The sequence below is a fragment of the Polyodon spathula genome, chromosome 32 (genome assembly GCF_017654505.1).
Source record: "Polyodon spathula isolate WHYD16114869_AA chromosome 32, ASM1765450v1, whole genome shotgun sequence".
Classification (NCBI taxonomy): Eukaryota; Metazoa; Chordata; class Actinopteri; order Acipenseriformes; family Polyodontidae; genus Polyodon; species Polyodon spathula.
This window is the reverse complement of record NC_054565.1, coordinates 1,277,090-1,299,195: the sequence shown is the minus strand read 5'-3', so window position 1 is coordinate 1,299,195 and position 22,106 is coordinate 1,277,090. Positions and strand designations below refer to the sequence as shown.

At 41.8% G+C, this 22,106-nt stretch overlaps 2 protein-coding genes across 16 annotated transcripts in view; both read right to left on the bottom strand.

Moving 5' to 3' along the window:
• The window catches only part of pum1 (pumilio RNA-binding family member 1), a 507,081-nt gene that overhangs the window by 164,556 nt on the left and 320,419 nt on the right, over positions 1–22,106 (bottom strand). The gene's annotated exons all lie outside the window — the stretch shown is intronic.
• Positions 1–22,106, bottom strand: part of phactr4b (phosphatase and actin regulator 4b) — a 56,010-nt gene that overhangs the window by 17,805 nt on the left and 16,099 nt on the right. For 3 of the 9 annotated variants that reach the window (XM_041234079.1, XM_041234080.1, XM_041234086.1), the window contains exons 3-4: positions 5,881–6,060; positions 5,327–5,407 (exon numbers count right to left, since the gene is read on the bottom strand). In XM_041234079.1, the coding sequence (XP_041090013.1) occupies positions 5,327–5,407; positions 5,881–6,060 (261 nt within the window). Of the gene's footprint in view, positions 1–5,326; positions 5,408–5,880; positions 6,061–8,030; positions 8,511–11,482; positions 11,958–22,106 lie in introns of those variants that run through there. The other 6 variants (XM_041234077.1, XM_041234084.1, XM_041234082.1 and 3 more) reach the window with 5 other exon arrangements.

The window sequence follows — 22,106 nt, the reverse complement described above, 5'->3', positions numbered from 1 at the left end:
AAGCACCAGCCAAAAAGGAAAGCTGCTCTAGACTTCCTATAGTATCTCATGCTAATCTCCTAAGGAAGTGGTGTGTCTGTTTGTGCTAATCTCTATTAACAAAACAAATAAGAAATATCCAAAACCATTTGTGTATAGAAATGTAATTATATAGACCAAAGTGATTTACTGTTTCAATATTACTCTCTTCCATTTGATAGTAATCTCCATGTTTTTCCAGTTCATATACCTATTACTTGATATTTAAGTGCTGGACTTTTACTTTCAAACCATGCTGTTCAAGTAAATGCCAATACTGTATTTATTGTTATTTGTATTTATTTTAATCAAGCAACAGTTAACAGAATTGAAAAAATATTAAAAACAAAAGAAACAATTATACAACTTACTGTAGAAATCACATTAATGTTTAAGAAAATGAAACAGAAACAAACTTCTGAAAACTGTACAATCAACTGTGTTCAAAATCACAATTCTCGCAAGTGCATTTTTAAAAATGTATTACTTATTGTGGCAAAGTGCCCCGCCCCTATGTGTATTTTGTGTTGTATGTTGTGTGTTAATAGTGGTGTATAGTCATTGGTACACGGGATATAAACGGGTCTGTGTTTAAAATATATATTTGTATTTAGGCACGAGGATTGCACAGCACTTCACGTGCAAGTAAAATGTAATACGTGAGCACGGGAATTGCACTTTATTAATTCACGTGCAGTTGTACCAAGACTCCAATTGAATGATTGATTAGCAATCAAGTCTCAGTACAGCTGCATAAAAGCAGCATGTTTTCACTCACTCTGGGTTGTGTGTTCGGTGAGTGGAGAACGGGTGTGGAGAGGAGAGAATTAAAAACAAGAAAACTAAACAAAGTAAAATATATAACTGTTCTTCTGACTCACTGTGTTTGTCTGTTAGTCCACTGTTTAAGTGTTAGTCCGTTTTGTTTGTCTGTTTATTTTGGCCTCACGTGCCATGTGCTGTTTTTGTTACAACCCTTTTATTTACTGTCTGTTCATTTATTAAATGATTATTTATTTCCTGGTTCCTGTTTGTGGTTACACCCCCTGCCTAGGCATCACCTTGGGTAACAATGGCTCTGTTTTGATCTCATCTTGGTCTAAACCCTATCTGTTGTCCTGCTGAGCTTTCTGGTAACACAGTTGTAAAATGCACCAGACATACCCCATCTTCAAGCTTGTAAAAATCCTGTATAAACATCTACTGTAAATCCATTTGTGTTAACAGTCTTTGCTGACTCTTCCCTTGTATACACTGAATAAAATATCAATCTGAATCCTGAGTCTCTGGATAGTGGAGAATAAATCCACTACAACTACAATTAAATAGAAGGACTGGTTGGTTCCATTCATATTTTTAGAAACTTGAAAATAGTCGTCTTTTTTTGTTTAAAATGCAAAAGAAAAAAATAGAATACATGAAAAAAATAGAATACTAAAACACAGCTCATGGCTTACCTTTTCTGTACTCAAATTTACTACCAATGAATACGGCTTCTTATCTTATGTCTAATTTAGAAATTGCATCACATTTTTCTCTTCTGGCACACTTGGTATTATGGTATCTATATAATGTGACATTGTTTGTTTTTGTGCCTGAAATATAATTTCTCTCTTTCACTGGTGTCTGCTTCTGTCTTTCTTTTGGCATAAATTATTGCAAAGTCAAACAGTTTACTTAAATATGGGGACTTTAATTACTTTGAAAGTTACTCTGTGCTAAGACAAGTTTGTGGTTTAAAAATTCTAAATATAAATAAATTATTTTGTAATTGCTTGTCATAGACACAAGTAACTTTTACTTGCTCTTAAATCTGGACGCCTAAAATCATAAAAAATGAACAAAGTTATACACTTCTTTTGAATTTTGGGTCCCTATTAAGGCGCATATTTTCAGTGGGGGGGCGTTGCCACCTGCACCCGCGCTGGGGGAGGACCCCCATACCCCCCTGCACCCGCGCTGGGGGAGGACCCCCATACCCCCCTGCACCCGCGCTGGGGGAGGACCCCCATACCCCCCTGCACCCACGCTGGGGGAGGACCCCCATACCCCCATACCCCCCTGCACCCACGCTGGGGGAGGACCCCCATACCCCCCTGCACCCACGCTGGGGGAGGACCCCCATACCCCCATACCCCCCTGCACCCGCGCTGGGGAAGGACCCTCACACCCCCCTGCACCCGCACTCGGGGAGGACCCCCCTGCACCCACACTGGGGGAGGACACCCATACCTTCTACTTAGGATTTATAGCCTCTTGCTTTAAATGAAAATGAATAATATAAAAGCAGCAATTTTAAAGTTACATTAAAACGCACTAAGATAAGAAAGCCATTAAATAAAAGTATGTTTTTAGTCTTCACTTAAACTGTAACAGTCCCAGCTTCCCTGACAAACGAAGGCAGAGCATTCTATAATTTTGGGGCTCTACAAGAAAAAGCCCTGCCTCCTCCTGTGTTGCTTTTGTTGACCCTCAGAATAACCAGCAGCCCCGCATCCTGTGATCTCACAGTGCGGTTTGGAAGATACAGGGTCAGTAACTCCTGCAAATAACTAGGTGCTAATCCATCCAGGGCCTTGTAAGTTAACAGCAATATCTTAAGGTCAATTCTATACTGCATAGGGAGCCAGTGTAAAGAGGCCAAAACAGGGGTAATATGTTCACTGTTCCTGGTTTTAGTCAGAATTCTAGCGGCGGTATTCTGAACAAGCTGCAAGCGGGATACCACAGGTTTTGGGTTACCAGAAGAAAGTACATTAAAATAATCAATTCTAGATGAAACAAACACATGCATTAGTTTCTCGGCATCAGATACAGAAATAATTGGTCTAAGTTTGGTTATATTTCTCAAATGGTAAAAAGATACTTTAGTAACTTCCCTAATATGAGTCTCAAATGATAGATCAGGATCAAAGATGACCCCAAACTCTTCATTTCTACTTTAAGTTTTGATGAGAGACTGCAAGGATCAATCTCATGTAATTCCACATTTCCTTTTAGTTGGTTCTGTGAGCCCACTAGCATAACCTCTGTTTTATCTGAATTCAACATTAGAAAATCATGTGACATCCAGTGCTTGATGTCTGTAAAGCAAGTAGCTAATAACACCCAGACAGAAGAAATTCCTGGCTATAGGGACAAATATAGCTGTGTATCAGCATAACAATGGAAGTTCACTCCGTGTCTGTGGATAATGTCACCTAATGGTAGCATATATAATGAAAAAAACAAGGGGCCTAAATGGAGCCCTGTGGATCAGCACAGACAACTTCCAATAATGCTGATTTTACCTGCCTGTGACAGACAGCGAATGAAACCTAGTCAACAATCTCCCTCCCAACCTGTGAGGGCACTGTACAACAGGAACAGTGTGCCCCGGACTGGATGGTTCGGCAGTTCATTCCAGGGTCAGTCGGAAGCCAGCCATCCAGGAAGGGGGCGGAGTCCAGAAGTCATCGCCCTAATGCGGTACGCGATGTGTCAGTCAAAGACTGGAGGAGATGTGATTGAACTAGCTATCGCAGGGGGCGTGACTGAGGGTATTTCAGGGGATGTGACGATGCAATCTGTTCCTTTGTTATGGTTATCGTAAGGACTGGTGCAAATGCTTTACGGGCATGTTACGATTAAATAGAAAATCGATTGATTCCATTCCTCATTATATACACTGACATAAATACTGGATAATCTACTCAATAATTACATTTTTGTAATGCGCATAGTTAATAATATTATTTAAGTTTATCAACGAAACTGCACCGAATGCCCTGCATTGCTGCTATTTACAGCATTTCTGCCAAACAAGCAGTGAGTGTGCTCTTCTTCTCCTGCTCGTGTTAACTAGGAACTGATTTGCTGGTCCCATCCTACCAGCGAATCAGTTTTGAAAATGCTTTGTAAAAGTACCCCCTCCGTGTATTCACTGTATAAACAAACAAAACTAAAAAGCACGCCACGTGGTATTCAGAGCAGGACGACGGGCTTGTGTTCACAGCCTGTAAATAAATTGTGCACATTGAAGAAAGTCTGCACTGCTTTGGAGTTTCAAAACAGTTATACAATGAATATTTAACAATATTCAATAACGTTATAAATAAATAAACGACATGTGATGTTAAACGCAATTCTGGAGTAAGGATCAGCTAGTAGGTATGCATGCTGTGGCAAGTAAATCAATTTATTATTATTATTATTATGATGATGACGATGATGATGTTTAAGGCAGAGATTTCCGTAAAGGTTGGGTGGTACCGTATTAACAGGATGCAATGCGTGATGCTGCAGCAGTCATTGAATAAAAAAAAAAAAAGTTTTTTTTATAAACTTGTCTAGTTTACAAGATTACATTCCGAAGTACTAATGTGTTTGGAATAATTATTTTATTAACACTCTGTAGTATGTTAAAAGCTTGTTGCGAATGTTGTTGTGTTTTTTTTTCTCCTGACGCTACCAAGGCGTAATTACCCCTCGCATTCAATAGTTGTGCACAAGCTTTTACTGAATAAAATATTAAAATAATATATCACAGGAAGAGGAATGCACTGAAAATGTATGGTACAATCATCGATATTTACTAGAACCATTATACTTTCTGTGCCTAATAATCGACAGACCTATTAGTGCATAAATATAAATCGACTTTCCCGGTGTCAACAGAATATGTACAGTATTTGCATTATATAAAGTTTGTTAGAAACCATGACAAGGAGGCAGCTGCTTGCAGTCAGTAAGACCAGAGATCCTGGAGAGGGAAGGAGGAGAGGGTGTGGTCTCCAGGTGGGAGTTCTGCGGGTGTGGTCTCCAGGTGGGAGTTTTGCGGGTGTGGTCTCCAGGTGGGAGTTCTGTGGGTGTGGTCTCCAGGTGGGAGTTTTGCGGGTGTGGTCTCCAGGTGGGAGTTCTGTGGGTGTGGTCTCCAGGTGGGAGTTCTGTGGGTGTGGTCTCCAGGTGGGAGTTCTGTGGGTGTGGTCTCCAGGTGGGAGTTTTGTGGGTGTGGTCTCCAGGTGGGAGTTCTGTGGGTGTGGTCTGCAGGTGGGAGTTCTATGGGTGTGGTCTCCAGGTGGGAGTTCTGTGGGTGTGGTCTCCAGGTGGGAGTTCTGTGGGTGTGGTCTCCAGGTGGGAGTTCTGTGGGTGTGACCTGGGTGAGGATTACAAAATATACAGTGCAGTCTGCAGTCCAGCTGGTAAACTTCCTTTCTAATCAGCCTGTATTATAAATATAGCAGAGGTGCTGTGCAAGGTACAAGCTGGCTGTATCGCACTGCTCCCTATGCAGTGTTGCTCATATACTCCACATGTATTGAAAGCATACCACTCTCCGGGAGCTCCTTCAGCACGCCCTGTTTGATCAGCTCCTCTCTGGGCTTCCTCATCGAGATCTTTCTCTCTAGAACTGCACAAGAAAGTAAAACACAATCCAATGAGACGCCCTGATCACTCTCCAGGGCCATTTCATTGTCGGTTTACGGCCTCGCTATGCCCCGGATGAGAGGAACATTCTTTCACACTGCTATTAAAACTCAATCCGGAACTTAACTGCCTTTGACTGGTACTCTGTTGAAATCAACCCATTAATCAATTGATTGATTAAATACCTTTCGATTAAAAACTTCTTGAATGCTATTCCAAGAACGACTATGCGTTTCTGCACACCCCTAATCTGTACCAGTGTCTACTATTGAGGAACAAAAGAATGCAATAATTCTTGCCCCAGTGGGAGATTATTTCTTGACGTGAGTTTTTTTTCCCTCATTATATTCCTCTTTGAAAGTTATTTTTTGTCCCGCGAAACAAGAAATTCAATAAAACCAACACAATTTTAGGGAGAGAAAGAGAAACCCCAAATAGGGCGTAAATACAAATTACCTTCTGAAGTTTCCTTAAACTTGTCGCTGCTTTTCTTTTTCCTCCACTTCCAAGGTTTAAATATCTTTCCGAAGCTGGAGAACTTGCCCTTGCGCTTGGTGGGCGGGGTGCCGTCCCCCGCCCCGCCCTCTTCACTCCCCACGCTCTCCGGCGATGGCTGATGGGGGTCGAGCTCATCATCTGCAGCAGAGCAAAGCAAGGTTAGTGACAAGAAGGGAGGAGGAGGAGAGGTTACTGTAGCCAGAGCAACGTTACAGTCAATCAGGAACAATCTGCAGTGGAATAAACTGTTCAAACTGTAAAGTCCTACAGGACATGCACTGCTGTGCTATACTGCACCATGTTTATAAAAGAGGTGTTTCCCAGGCTTTTAAATCTTTGCCATTTGAAGTGGTTATTCAGATTAGCAGTAGAGGAAGTATTTATATTTGTGGTGCAAAAAAAAAATGACAAAGAGCTGACGATCAAGACTGAAATAAGCCACCCCTGCTTATCATATTGTATTGTATTTTAGTGAACTGCAGCCAAACATTTTACACACCAAGAGGAAAAGATGCTTCATGACTATGGCTCGTTATGTTTAACTTTGTGGCAAGAACATAAGAAAGGTTACAAACAAGAGGAGGCCATTCGGCCCATCTTGCTTGTTTGGTTGTTATAGCTTATTGATCCCAGAATCTCATCAAGCAGCTTCTTGAAGGATCCCAGGGTGTCACCTTCAACTACATTATTGGGGAGTTGGTTCCAGACCCTCACAATTCTCTGTGTAAAAAAGTGCCTCCTATTTTCTGTTCTGAATGCCCCTTTGTCTAAACTCCATTTGTGACCTCTGGTCCTTGTTTCTTTTTTCAGGCTGAAAAAGTCCCTTGGGTCGACACTGTCAATACCTTTTAGAATTTTGAATGCTTGAATCTGATCGCTGTGTAGTCTTCTTTGATCAAGACTATATAGATTAAATTATTTTAAATCAGTCTGCATATGACATGCCTTTTAAACCCAGTATAGTTCTGGTCGCTCTTCTTTGCAATCTTTCTAGAGCAGCAATATCTTTTTTGTAGCGAGGTGACCAGAACTGAACCCAATATTCTAGACAAGGTCTTACTAATGCATTGTACAATTTTAACATTACATCCCTTGACTGAAATGCAACACTTTTCACTAAATAGCCGAGCATCTTGTTGGCCTTTTCTATAGCTTCCTCACATTGTCTAGATGAAAACATTTCTTAGTCAACATAACCTCTTTTTCATAGATTCCTTCTTCAATTACAGTATCTCCCATATGGTTTTTATGATGCACATTTTAATTGCCTTATAGTCATTTAGGACTGCAGTGTCCTACACAAAGTCCCCTATATAATGAACTGTGCCACCCCACATCCCCTATATACTGTACCGTGCCACCCCACATCCCCTATATACTGTACCGTGCCACCCCACATCCCCTATATACTGTACCGTGCCTCCCCACATCCCCTATATACTGTACCGTGCCTCCCCACATCCCCTATATACTGTACTGTGCCTATATACTGTACTGTGCCTCCCCACATCCCCTATATACTGTACTGTGCCTCCCCACATCCCCTATATACTGTACTGTGCCACCCCACATCCCCTATATACTGTACTGTGCCTCCCCACATCCCCTATATACTGTACTGTGCCACCCCACATCCCCTATATACTGTACTGTGCCACCCCACATCCCCTATATACTGTACTGTGCCACCCCACATTTGTCCATCTCCTCCTCCCCAGTAATAGTGTTTGCTTCTATTGCCTTCCCAGGTAGTTTATTACAGCCGCTACACTGCCTACCCCATGTGTGAAACAGTTCTGCCTCAGTACACACTGCCTTGTTTTGTTTGGTTCTCATCCTCACTTTTTAAAGCCTATTGGCCCCCTTTAGCCTTCCCTTTGATTAAACCCAGTTCACAAGCTGGATTCTTACAAGCCTTCGCTGTTGCACATGCTGTACAATGGTAAAGATTTGTTTCTAATGTGCCTGTTCAAGCAAAAATGTTTGCCAGAAAAAATCTCCATGCAACACCATGCCGTTCACCAAGATAACCGATCAAAGTACAGCATATAACAATCCCCAGTCCTGGCAAAAATACCAAAAAAAGTCTAATAAAGTTAAACTAGTACCTGGACTAGCGAAGCACCTCTGAAAAATGATTCTCTGTGCCATGTAGAGCAATCCAGTGAATAGCAGCAGCAGGGTGAAAACGCAGCCGGCCCGAGAGCGGAGCGAGACGGGAAGCACTGCGGAGAGGGTCTGGAGAGGCCAGTGTCGAGGAAATGGTGTTGGGCCAAAATGAACAGGCTGCAGGAAGCAGCACAATACAAACTAGCACCCCGCCCAGCCCTCAATGAACCCCTGGGACCATCATGGAAACAGGAACTCAAAACGGGAGGAGCTGGGAGCGGGGATTCGATAATAAATACATACAGTATCTCCTGGGCTACTGCTCAAGTATAAACAGGAGTGTCTTGTCTGTGTTGCTGTCAGAATACGTTGCACCCCTGGAATATGTTGCACCCCTGGAATACGTTGTGCCCCTGGGCAGGCTCTGTCAGGACCCGCTTGCAGGGCTATTATTACCAAGTCTGGCTCTGAACCTTATGGCCAAACACAACAGGTACTTTGTGTAGAGAACACAACTCATAGCCCTCATTACAACCTCACTAGCCACATACAATATAGTACATTACAGAGGAGTCTCCAAACCATGAACCCTGCTGAAGGTTACTCTATACTTTAAGAACCCGTCCTTTTAAAATCACAAGGCTGTACCACACAATGCACACAACTATTTATTATATTGACAACCCATTAAACATCGAAGGTCCAAGAAATGCAGCAATAGAACTGCATGAAATGAACAGCAAAGTTGCCCAAACAGTTTACTGCTAGCAACTACACATAACATTGCGATTGTCATTGATGACTGGTTACACAGCCTGGGCATTATCATTTTCACCCGGCATTAACACTGCTACCAATAGAAATAATGCATAACCAATGCACTGACATCATGTCTCTGTACTTCATTCGCTGTGAATACAGAACATAACTCTGTGTAATCCACTAGATGACTTTAGAAGGCTGCTGTAAACTCTGAAGGTTAAAATGAAGACTTTGATTCTACACTTTATACATTAAAAGATACAACTGGGGGCAGGGAAGCTTACTCCACAAATCCAAACACTTCAGAAAGTCAGCTTCACAACCACTTGTCCACATACTCTAATAATGAAAGAACTGCAGTTTTTTAGGCTTTAGAGAGTGTAGTGCAGGCACTTCCATCAACCTGCTGTAAACACACTTACTTTGGTTCTGGTCTATTCAAACAGCAATAAAAGAAGAGTAAATATGGGTACTGTAAGGAAAGTTATGAACCTACCTCTTCTAGTCCAAGACTAAATAAAACACACACAGAGCAAGAGCAGAATTAGAGGAGGGATGACAGAGACCCAGCGTTTATTTCCAATATTTACCAACAGACCTGGTGCGTATTAGAGACAGGAAAGTATCTGAGATCTGACAATTATTTGAAGTTTTACGGTATATATTTTTTACATGCATACATATTTTTTACAATACTTAGATGTTACTACTACTAATAATAATAATAATAATAATAACCATGCAGACCAGCGTGGTCAGTCAGGTGGTAAAAAGTGAAAGGCATTAAATGGAGAGTGGACAGCAGAAAATACTCCAGTGCATTACAAAGCCAGCTAGCATCCCATCAGAAGCTGAAAGCCGCAGCAGCAGCACTAACAGGGGAGAGCGAGTCAGCTTCTGAAAGGGAAGCGCCCTCAACACCAGAGTCTTCGTTTTCTGAGCCGCTGAAACGAAAAGCCCCGGAATGGGCGTTTCAGCCATCATGGTGCCAACAGTTCAGCTGGACAGTTCAACAATCAGGGCTAATGCACTGCAGTTACTGTAGGAAGAAGGGCCACAGACTGCCCAGAATACTGATTTTATAGCAGGCCGTTCCTCTTAAGAACGAATCACTAATTAAAACATGACAGTAGTGCAAGGCATGCAAACACAGCTAACTGTATTGCAAAAGAAGCGCTCCTTTTACAAGTAGCACTACACAGCACTGGAAGACTAGTTCGGAAACTATACTTGGGTATATTTACCTGTAGCAACGAGCCTAGGTAACCTGACAACAAACCTATTACAGTTTTACATTCAAAAAGACCCCAATGCAACTACCTTCTGCAATCCAGCAACATCCAGTTTAATGAAGCCAGTAACTGGCAATGATAGGTTTGAGGGGGCATGCGAATACAGATCTGGCTACTTTGTTCATTAGTTCATCCACCTTTTTTTTTTTGCTCAGCAGAAGCATGGCAAAGTACAAGTATCACATAATCAGACAAGGGAAGCACACACTCCTAATAGCACGACTTCTACTTTGGAGCGTCACAGATTTTCACTGGTGAAAAAGAAAACTACGTTTGAGTGATTTACATTACAGTTCAAATATGCAAATCAAACTTTAGCAATGCATTCAACTAGATCCCAAAATCTGTAGAAATATCCACCACCTTGAGGCTCTCAGTCAGTGATTGAAGGGTTAACTCTTGTTTCAAGCCTTTAAACTTGGGTCCAAAAAACATTACATTTTGTTTTTTTATGCATTAGCAACAACTTTAAAAATGCCCAAATCATTGTTGTCTGTGCCAGAGTATCCGGTAGCAGAAAGCACTGTATCATCCACACCTAGGTGACAATGGACTCCATTCAGACTGACACACACCATCAATATAAAGTGAAAACAGTGTCAGACCCAGGATAGAGCCTCGTGGTACACCTTTCTTTATCTACAATACAATACAACATACCTCCTCCTGTTAAATAACTACAGAACCAATCAGTGCCTTTATCATATCAAATCTCATCAATGGCCTATTACACAGCACGTGCTCCGCAGTATCAAAAGCCTTGGACAGATCAATAAAGACTGCAGCTGCCCCCTGCTCATTGTCCACCTAGCCACTGCTGTTACTGCCCCATGGCCTGATCTAAAACCTGACTGGATTGGGGACACTGGATTGTTTGAGTCAGTATCAGGAGAAACAGAGTCAGTATCAGTAATACCTACACACCTCTTAAACACATAGAGAACAACACTGTTGCAAAGTCTGGCACAGAGAATTAAATACTGGAACTGGATGACAAGCCAGCAGCCTCCTTTTGCAAATCACTCTGCTCCAAACAGGCCCCTGAACTACTGGACCAGAAAACCCAATCACACAACAAGGCCACCCTGTCCAACTCTCAATATCCCACTGGCCTCCTTGCACTGCAGACAGACAAGACAGTGATAGACTGTCAGTCACCATCCATGCACAGAAGCACAGCAAAGCAGCACAAAAACATCACATAAAAACAGAGCAACACAAATACAGATCCTTCCAGATTGTGCATTATTGTAACTATTTAGGTTTGCCCAGCTCTGTAGCTCCTGAGATCAGCTGGGTGGAACAGGAGGTGCACTGCGTTTCACAATCTCCACATTCCAGCAGCTCCCACACCTGCTGTTGTATCTGTCCTGTCCCTCTGACTCTCAGCAACTCACCGTAGCTGGAATCTGGATCTTCAGTGGCTGACTCCGAATCCACTGTCTGTCCCATGCTCACTCTGCCTTTCTAGGTTCCTTCTCTAACGATCATACAATCCCCAAAGAAGAAAGTCTGAGGGGAAAAAATCTCTCTCAGCCCCCACAATTCAGCAGTGTTGTAACTTAAGACAGCCAAGCCTCCCTCCGCCTCTCTCCCACTCATAAGTGCTCTTCCTGTATCTCGCCCAGGCTTTCATAAATAAAGTAGCATGCCAGCGATGTTAACAGAGGGATGCCGATCATTCCTGTATGCAGAATGTTTAGGGCCATAGGATAGCGAAAGGGGAGGGGGGAGTATTTGAAGCCACAGCTGAACTAGCTACCTGCCTAGAAGTCAGTCCTAGCAAGCACACACTGACAGCCTTTCCCATTACATGCAGCTAACAATATCAACAAGGCAGAGGTAGTTACGGCAACACGGAAGCACAAATAAGAGTGTCATTGAGGGGAGGGTATGCAATGTGAGTCAGGAGCAGGGTGGAGCCCCAAGCAGGAGGAAATTACATCAGAGAGGAACGCTCTATAATCCACTTCACTTCACAGCATGCACAGAGGAATATATACCTGCCTAGATCAGCAATAGGTGAATGCAACATTCATATGCTGTGCTTCAGTTAAAGCTGCAAAAAGAATTTAGATCAAGGTAAATCCACTTGATAAGTGTTGCTCATTCTTTCATTCTGTAAGTTGGTGCTGGTTTATCTGTAGGAAAAGATACCGGTCCAGCCCACATAACACTGCGAGTTGCCTTTTCTTAAGCAATGTGTTTCCGAATTTGACTTCTACTGAAAGTTATTTCTTTCATAATTGATTTGAAGACTATAGAAACAGTAAAAATAATACTAAAACAGAATTGCACTCTGAACACTGTTATGGTATATGTGAAAAAACAGTTCCTCACAACAAAGTGTGCAAATACCCTGCTGCTAGTGGTTAAGATACGCTTAGTGTTTACATAGTAGTAACAGTGAACAGACAGGTCACATTTATTTTAGATCTAATATTTCTACAGTCTTTTCTATACAATTAAGTGGCACATAGTATTTTACAATTTAAAATAAGAAGTGATGGAGGGGATTGATGATATGCACATGTTTCAATGTTCAAGATTCAACAGGATCTAACAGTCCTGTCTAAATCTGGAACAGTCCATGCTGCTGAGCCAGGAAGTGTGGAAGTGTGCACAGGCCAAGCACTGCAGAGCTTTCCAATCCCGTCTCGTAAGAGGAACCACAGCCCCAGAATAAACCTCTATCACAGTGACACTAGAACATGCACAGGGATTCTGCAATGTACAGGTCCAGAATATATCTCTATCACAGTGACACTAGAACATGCACAGGGATTCTCCAATGTACAGGTCCAGAATAAATCTCTATCACAGTGACACTAGAACATGCACAGGGATTCTCCAATGTACAGGTCCAGAATAAACCTTGATCACAGTGACACTAGAACATGCACAGGGATTCTCCAATGTACAGGTCCAGAATAAATCTCTATCACAGTGACACTAGAACATGCACAGGGATTCTCCAATGTACAGGTCCAGAATAAATCTCTATCACAGTGACACTAGAACATGCACAGGGATTCTCCAATGTACAGGTCCAGAATAAATCTCTATCACAGTGACACTAGAACATGCACAGGGATTCTCCAATGTACAGGTCCAGAATAAATCTCTATCACAGTGACACTAGAACATGCACAGGGATTCTCCAATGTACAGGTCCAGAATAAATCTCTATCACAGTGACACTAGAACATGCACAGGGATTCTCCAATGTACAGGTCCAGAATAAATCTCTATCACAGTGACACTAGAACATGCACAGGGATTCTGCAATGTACAGGTCCAGAATATATCTCTATCACAGTGACACTAGAACATGCACAGGGATTCTGCAATGTACAGGTCCAGAATAAATCTCTATCACAGTGACACTAGAACATGCACAGGGATTCTGCAATGTACAGGTCCAGAATAAATCTCTATCACAGTGACACTAGAACATGCACAGGGATTCTCCAATGTACAGGTCCAGAATAAATCTCTATCACAGTGACACTAGAACATGCACAGGGATTCTCCAATGTACAGGTCCAGAATAAATCTCAGGGATCACAGTGACACTAGAACATGCACAGGGATTCTGCAATGTACAGGTCCAGAATAAATCTCTATCACAGTGACACTAGAACATGCACAGGGATTCTCCAATGTACAGGTCCAGAATAAATCTCTATCACAGTGACACTAGAACATGCACAGGGATTCTGCAATGTACAGGTCCAGAATATATCTCTATCACAGTGACACTAGAACATGCACAGGGATTCTCCAATGTACAGGTCCAGAATATATCTCTATCACAGTGACACTAGAACATGCACAGGGATTCTCCAATGTACAGGTCCAGAATAAATCTCTATCACAGTGACACTAGAACATGCACAGGGATTCTGCAATGTACAGGTCCAGAATATATCTCTATCACAGTGACACTAGAACATGCACAGGGATTCTCCAATGTACAGGTCCAGAATAAATCTCTATCACAGTGACACTAGAACATGCACAGGGATTCTCCAATGTACAGGTCCAGAATAAACCTTGATCACAGTGACACTAGAACATGCACAGGGATTCTGTAATGTACAGGTCCTAGCTCAGACCCAAGCAAAGGCTGCTTCATCAGAGCTAAATATGTGACAATGGAAGTGTGATATATTGGTGGACAGCCAGGAGCCATTATTACACCCCTTTCTATACACAAAGGGAAACAAAAAAATGGGTCAATATCAAGCTAGGCATAAAATAGTCAAAAATCAGCCTCCATTCCCACTCCCATCCTGCTGCCGTCACTCTGTCCCAGCGGTTGATGGAAACTTAGGGTTTAATGACAGCCCTGCAGTACAGAGAACAGCATGAGCAGCTGCTCTGCTCCCTGACACCTGGAGTGAAGTACTGTAAACACGGCACATTGCTTTGTATAGTGTAAACTCCCAGGATCACTGCCTGTGCGTCAGTGACTGCACTGCACTGCACTGCGTTCAACTGTACTGTAGCTGGGGGGCGATGATGACTTCTTTGGAATACAAATTCCAACATGGACATTTTTGGTGCAGTGCAATGGCATCCTGGCACCACCTAGAGATGAGAAGCAGCAACTGCAACCAAGTCTGCTATGGAGTTGCCATGCTCCTGCACCATGGACAGAGGTGTCTATTCTGTTCCTTGATATACGGAATCCAGTATCAATCTAGAATTTGCTACCAAACGATAAACAAATTCTTAGGTGATGCTTCAATTCCTACCTAGGAACGCACAGGATGAGATGCATGCTGATGTGCCAACAGGCCACAAGCCTTACTACTGGTTAAAACAGATGATGAATGGATAATCTGAATGTATAATTTGGCTGAACAATATGTAACAGCAGGACAGTGCACTACAATAGACAGGTATGTCCAATCAATCTCATAGTGTAACGCAAACATCAGCTAACCCACACAAACAAGCCAGGCTGACTCCATCCTGCAGCGCAGCCAGTCCTTTTCAATGCACTGGGCTACACTGCCTTGAAACTGAATGCGAGGGCAATGTAATCCACTCCACCCATTTACTGACAAGTGGTCTTTAATACATGCTTAGCTATCTCAATTACAATCTGTGAGCACTTAGCCATCTCAATTACAATCTGTGAGCGCTCGGGATGGTAAAGAGGTGGGCATGAAAAAATACAAATTCAAAATAGAACCCTCTTATATCTTTGCAAAAAGTGATTTCAGTATCCGACTGCTCAGGGGGAAGTTCATTAGAGAACGAACAGTAAAAGGATTCATGCAACCGGATTCATTTTGCGGAGACCTACTCTACTGTGTGCTGCATTTTTCACATAGCAGCAGGTCACCTGTAACCCTGCTTATTCTATCTATAGATAAAATGAAGCAGGTTTTAATCTTAGCCTGTCAGATTCACACAGCTCTCTAGGAAGGGCTGCTGGCTCATTTCCTGTGTAATGTAATGACCCCCTTTTCCTTCAAGGCTGATCATTAACCATCGCTTCCACACAGCGTGATCGCCGCCCTGAATACGGGCTACAGAGGACAGGCCAGTGCTTGTGAAAGTCACATCAGGGTTTATTGTTCAATGTTGTAAGGGTCCAGCACAACTCACAAAAGACTGTGAAGCAGCAAGACATTGTACAGATTGTGGCGATAATCTTTTCTGTAATATACATCCTCCCTCAAATACAGCAAATACAAAATCCAGGCCATCAGGACCACAAACAGCTCCTGACTGACACATCAGAGACTACATATATAATGAATAAAATATGATTGGCAGACAACCTTCCTGATGAAACTTTGCTGGTCACTTTTGACGTCGAAAGTCTCAATACAAATATCCCCCATTCGTGGGGCTTAGAGACCAGATTACTATCTAAGGAGTCATGAAACGGATACATTTCCACGTACTGAATTGATTAACGAATTGGCGTCCCTTGGTTTAAATTTGAATGACTTTAGTTCTGAAGATACTTTTCATTTACAGGCAAGGCCATGGGATCAACGCCCGCGCTTAAATGAAAATGTACACATGGATTTCTTTGAAGAGAAGCTTGTCTATAATGTTTCTGAAAATGATTGCTGTTCAAAAATTTTGAAATGGTATCGATACAGATGATGTCTTTGTATTTGGACCGGGACTGAAAAACCACTGAATGATTTTTTTCAACGTCTAAACAATGTCAATCCTAACTTGAAAATTACTCTTGACTATGACAGGAAACGAGTACATGTTTTAGAAACGTGGATAGAGAAATCAGATCAGGGTCTAATCACTACCTTGTATCAAAAAGAAACTGATAAGAACACGTTACTTTTAGCTAACTGCTTCCATCCTATGCTTTTAAAAAGAGGTTTACCAAAGAGTCAATTCTTCAGATTGAGCTGTGTGTATGACACCAGAGAGGAATTTGTAGATAAAGCCACAGAGATGAAATAAAGATTCATCATGCAGGGTTACCCTAATAGCTGGGTGGAAAGAGCATTTAATTCAACTTTGAACAAACTACAAAAAAGTTTAAAAAAAAAACATACTCTCCAAAATCTCACCTACTCAGAAAATAATCACCTATTAAATAAGTAACTGGCATGCATTATCCACTGATCCGTCTCTAACGACACAGTTCAAAGATCCACCTCTGGTAGTTTTTAAACGAGGCTCAAACATACGGGATAAATTCGTACATGCAAATTTTCAACCCAACAAAGAAAATCAGACACAAACTCTGTTAAGCCCAATACCTAATGGTAACTATAAATGTGGCAACTGTGCTCAGCGTAATACCACAAAAACTCAATTTTCAGTCACCCTTTAACAGGTAAGAGATTCCCAATAAAACACATAATTACCTGTACTTCAATTAATACACAGCACACATGCTCAAACAAAGAATGAGTGAAGATGAAAGCTCTATGGGTAGAAATAGTCGAAATTACCTCACAGAACTCCACTTTAACAATCACAGCCACAAGATTCCTGCGCTGAGACTTTATACAACTGAACAAACGAAAACCCCAACAGGAGGAGGAAATGTAGCTGGATCAGTGAAGAGACGTTTACTGGATCTGCACCTTGCAAGCTTTAAAACAGGACTTTGATCTGCGATCTATGCTATAACAACTCTGTGATACAAGTAATGTGATTGGACTTGCTGGTATCATTTTGACTGTATTGCAGACATTTGATTGTAAATAACTTTTTTGATATCATGAATTGCCTATTTGGAGGGTTTCAACGAGTATTTGTAACGTCACCCCCTTGGACTTTTCCACATTTTACTGTGTTACAACATGGAATCAAAATGGATTTAATTAGGAGTTTTTGACACTGATCAACACAAAAAAAGTCCATAATGTCAAAGAGAAAAATAAAATCTACATATTGTTCTAAATTAATTACAAATATAAAACAGAAAATAACAATAAAACAGAAAATGACACACCTAAATAAGCTCTGGTGCAACCAATTGTCTTTAAAAGTCACATGATTAGTCCATCTGTGTGCAATTGAGGTGTTTCCCGTGATTTCAGGTTAAACACACCTGTCTCTGGGAGGTCCCACGGTTGGTTAGTACATTTCCTATCAAAAACTACATCATGAAGACGAAGGAACATTCAAAGCAAATCCGGAATAAGGTTCTTCAAAAGCACCAATCAGGGGTAGGATATAAGAGCATTTCCAAGACATTGAATATCCCCTGGTGCACAGTAAAGTCCATTATTAAGAAATGGAGAATATGGCACAACTGTGAATCTGTCTAGAACAGGCCGTCCTCAATATCCGGGCGAGAAGGGCACTAGTCAGGGAGGCCACCAAGAGGCCTATGGCAAATCTAAAGGAGTTACAGTCTTCCACGGTTGAGCTGGGAGACACTGTGCATATGGCAACAATAGCCCGGGTGCTTCACAAAACTGGCCTTTATGGGAGAGTGGCAAAAAGAAAGCCATTGTTGAAAAAAACTCACATCAAATCTCAGCTAGTTTGCCAGAAGACATGTGGGAGACTCTGAGACTAAGTGGAAGAAGATTCTATGGTCTGATGAGACCAAAATAGAGCTTTTTGGCCTCAATTCTAAGCGCTATGTTTGGCACAAGTCTAACACCGCATATCATCCTGAGAACACCATCACTATCATGAAGCATGGTGGTGGCAGCATCATGCTATGGGGATGCTTCTCTGCGTCAGGGCCTGGAAAGCTTGTGAAGATAGATGGCAAAATGGATGCAGCAAAGTACAGAGAACTCCTGGAGGAAAACCTGCTGAAGTCTGCAAGACACCTGGGACTTGGGAGAAGATTCATCTTCCAGCAAGACAATGACCCCAAACATACAGCCAAAGACACACTGGAATGGCTTAAAAACAAAAAGGTCAATGTCCTGGAGTGGCCCAGTCCTCAATCAAATTCAGAATATGTGGAAAGAGTTGAAAATTGCTGTTCACCATAAGCCCCCATCCAACCTGACGGAGTTTGAACAATTTTGCAAAGAAGAATGGGCAAAAATTGCAGTGTCCAGATATGCAAAGCTGGTAGAGACTTATCCAAATAGACTCACGGCTGTAATTGCTGCCAAAGGTGCCTCTACTAAATACTGACTCAAGGGGGTGAATACTTATGCAATCAATTATTTTCTGTTTTGTATTTGTAATTAATTTAGAACAATTTGTAGATTTTATTTTTCACTTTGACATTATGGACTTTTTTGTGTTGATCAGTGGCAAAACTCCTAGTTTATTCCATTTTGATTCCATGTTGTAATACAATAAAATGTGGAAAAGTCCAAGGGGGGCTGAATACTTTTGAGAGCCACTGTAATGTCACGACTCATGGTCTAGAGATGCCATCTAATAGGTGTCTATTCAATAGTATGATATTTGATGGCTCTTAGATAATTGATATCCGGTTGAAGATTATTCAATTGAACTGATTTATTGCAAACTGGTGACAAGTGTGCTCTCTTTTACACGGGGTTGACATTCCCAGATGCTTAAGCTCCGATGAAGGTCTGACGACCGAAACAGAAGCGCTTTTCTGTGAGATTTTGCATAATGCAGTGTGGGTGATTTTTTTACTACTTCTAGTACTTACTGTGTTAAAATACAAGTGTGACGTGCATATGATCTTTAACAGCTTGAGCGAAAAGAACATCCCAGGCAGTTTTAACCGTGACTGGATCAGCTCCAGGGTTCTCCCCAGGAATTCTGTACAGCTGGGTGGCAGAGGATTATAGCCGGGAGCACTTGTAACACAAAAATAAAACTGCCTTACCTTAAATATATAACAAGACAAAGAATTATAACACTAATGAATAAAAATGCACCCTAATTCATAGCCAGGCTACACTGCTCCACTTGATCCCCTGATCCTTTGTCACAATGTTTCTTCTTTTTTACGCACTGGCCCTCGCGGTTCTTCCAATTCTCTTTCTACAAGTTACTCTTCATTAACTATAATCAGGCTGCTCTTTTCACTTTCTACATTTGACATTTTCTTTTTCATTCATTTCAGGTTGGTAATTTCCACATACATAAGGTGACCATATGGCTCTGTGTTCAGAGGGACAGTTCAGGCTTTTCAACACACCCGAGAGCAGGGCTGCTGGCTCAGCGGTATCTTGTCTCAAACAGCAAGCCTTATTTTAGACAACACCAGCTAATGAAATATAAACATGCCTTTTTATGTGCAAGTTAGAAGACAGAGTTAACACAGCTTTAAGGAACAATGCTTTTTTCTCTCATCAACCAGGAGAAATGCAAACCTAGCACGACCACGAATGCAGTAGCGAAGCCCCAGATTAGGCTGATATTGAATTTCCTCCCCCAGGACATTAGATTTAATTCAGTGCTGGGACTGGGAAGTAACATTTGAAATGAGCAGCTGTGCTGTCTCTGCTCTCCTCCTCTCTGTTTCAGTGCCACTGCAGACGCCCGGTAACTTTTTAACCACAAGCTGAGCAACAGTTTCAAAAATGGCAAATTAAAAAGGTGCCATTTCATTTTACAACTCCCTTTCCACGTTTGTATATCTATCCATCCCTTGTGCAGAACGTGAACATTAAGCATTGATCCACTTGAACTTCACAGGTAGGTCCCAGGTAGTATAAGCCTGGGGGTTCACGTCTTCTACGCAATTCCAGCTGTAGTCAGGTATATTCTCTTCAGGATGGCTACGAGTACCACAGACTCAGCAAACTTCCACAGAATTATTTGTACATACCAGCAACAAGTTCTGCATCTGAGAGAGTTTCCAGTACATGAGGTAACATTGTTACATGCCGCGCTCCAGGTAAAAAACAGGAATTATATTTAAAGTTATGTGTAAAGAATACACAACACAGCAATTTTTCTGCACAGCTTGAGTTGACATGCTATGAAGCTTCTTGTGCTTGCACACACACGCTGGGTTTGTTTTATTAAACAGTGACATTAGTTAGCTACGTGTGTCAGTTATAGTTTTACGGTGCAATATATATGTTAGAATACACGTTTTACTAGTTAAACAAAAGTACGCAAGGTAGTGATAATCCATTATAAAAATAAAAAAACAGACAGATAAATGAATGCATGTGAGGAGTCAAGGGTTTTGGTCTGTAATTCAGCCTCCCGGCAGTAGAAGGCACTAAGCTAACTGGACTTCCCGTACCAAGATCAGGTGACCGTGCCAGAAGTCACTTTGTTGAGGGGCGGAGGTGTGGGTATGTAGATCCCAGCCACTCGAGTCCAGTGAATTATATCAACACTTGTCAGAACAGGACTGGTGTTCCACTGACTACAGAGGCAGGGCTCTGCAGCTGGAGGGCGCAGTGATGCTAAGAAAGCTGTGTCTGTGCCACAGTGGTTTTTGTTCTGTTAACTTTTCTTTTTCTACGTACGGTGGCCGATTCACAGAGGACTGAGAAGGCAGAAGGTGCACAGAGTTGTCCTCAAAAGAATAGTGTTTTTTTGACCCAGCGCTCCCTCCCCCTCTCTCTCTCTCTCTCTCTCTCTCCTTCCGTCCCTTACTTTCTGTCTGGAAATTCCATTATTTCTACTCACACGCCTCACAATGCATCTCAAAATAGTATTTAGTCTATTAAAGTATATTAAAGTAATAATTATCTACCTATTGTGTGTTCCTTTTTAGCATGGGTGAAACCAGGGTTAACATTATAACAAACCCAAAAAACCAAAAAATGCTCCTGCATAAAAAAAAACTAGCAGCAAATTAAGAGTTTTGGGAAGCAAAATGCTACCAAATATACATTAGCTTCCAGCCTTGGTTATATGTGCTGTTCACCATGTGTTTGTATGAAAAGCAACAGGGTGAAAGAAATCCCAAAACAAGCCATTTTGCTGACCCCATAACATGATACAGTACCTCATATACACATGTACAGCACCCTGTAGATACTGAAGCTCATGTATACTGATACAGTAACTCATATACACATGTACAGCACCCTGTAGATACCGAAGCGCATGTATACTGATACAGTACCTCATATACACATGTACAGCACCCTGTAGATACCGAAGCGCATGTATACTGATACAGTAACTCATATACACATGTACAGCACCCTGTAGATACCGAAGCGCACGTATACTGATACAGTAACTCATATACACATGTACAGCACCCTGTAGATACCGAAGCGCATGTATACTGATACAGTACCTCATATACACATGTACAGCACCCTGTAGATACCGAAGCGCATGTATACTGATACAGTACCTCATATACACATGTACAGCACCCTGTAGATACCAAAGCGCATGTATACTGATACAGTACCTCATGTACACATGTACAGTACACTGCAGATACTGAAGCTCATGTATACTGATACAGTATTGGCACACTGACTTGCATGCAGGCACTGTAGTCCATATACTTTTAATAACTATACAGTATGCTTTTAATAACTAGTTCTCACAAGTCAACAAATGTCACAGACTGCTGCCAAGATCACTGTTACAGTACCTACTATCTCCAGAACGAGGCTGAGTCACTGCAGCTGCTACTGG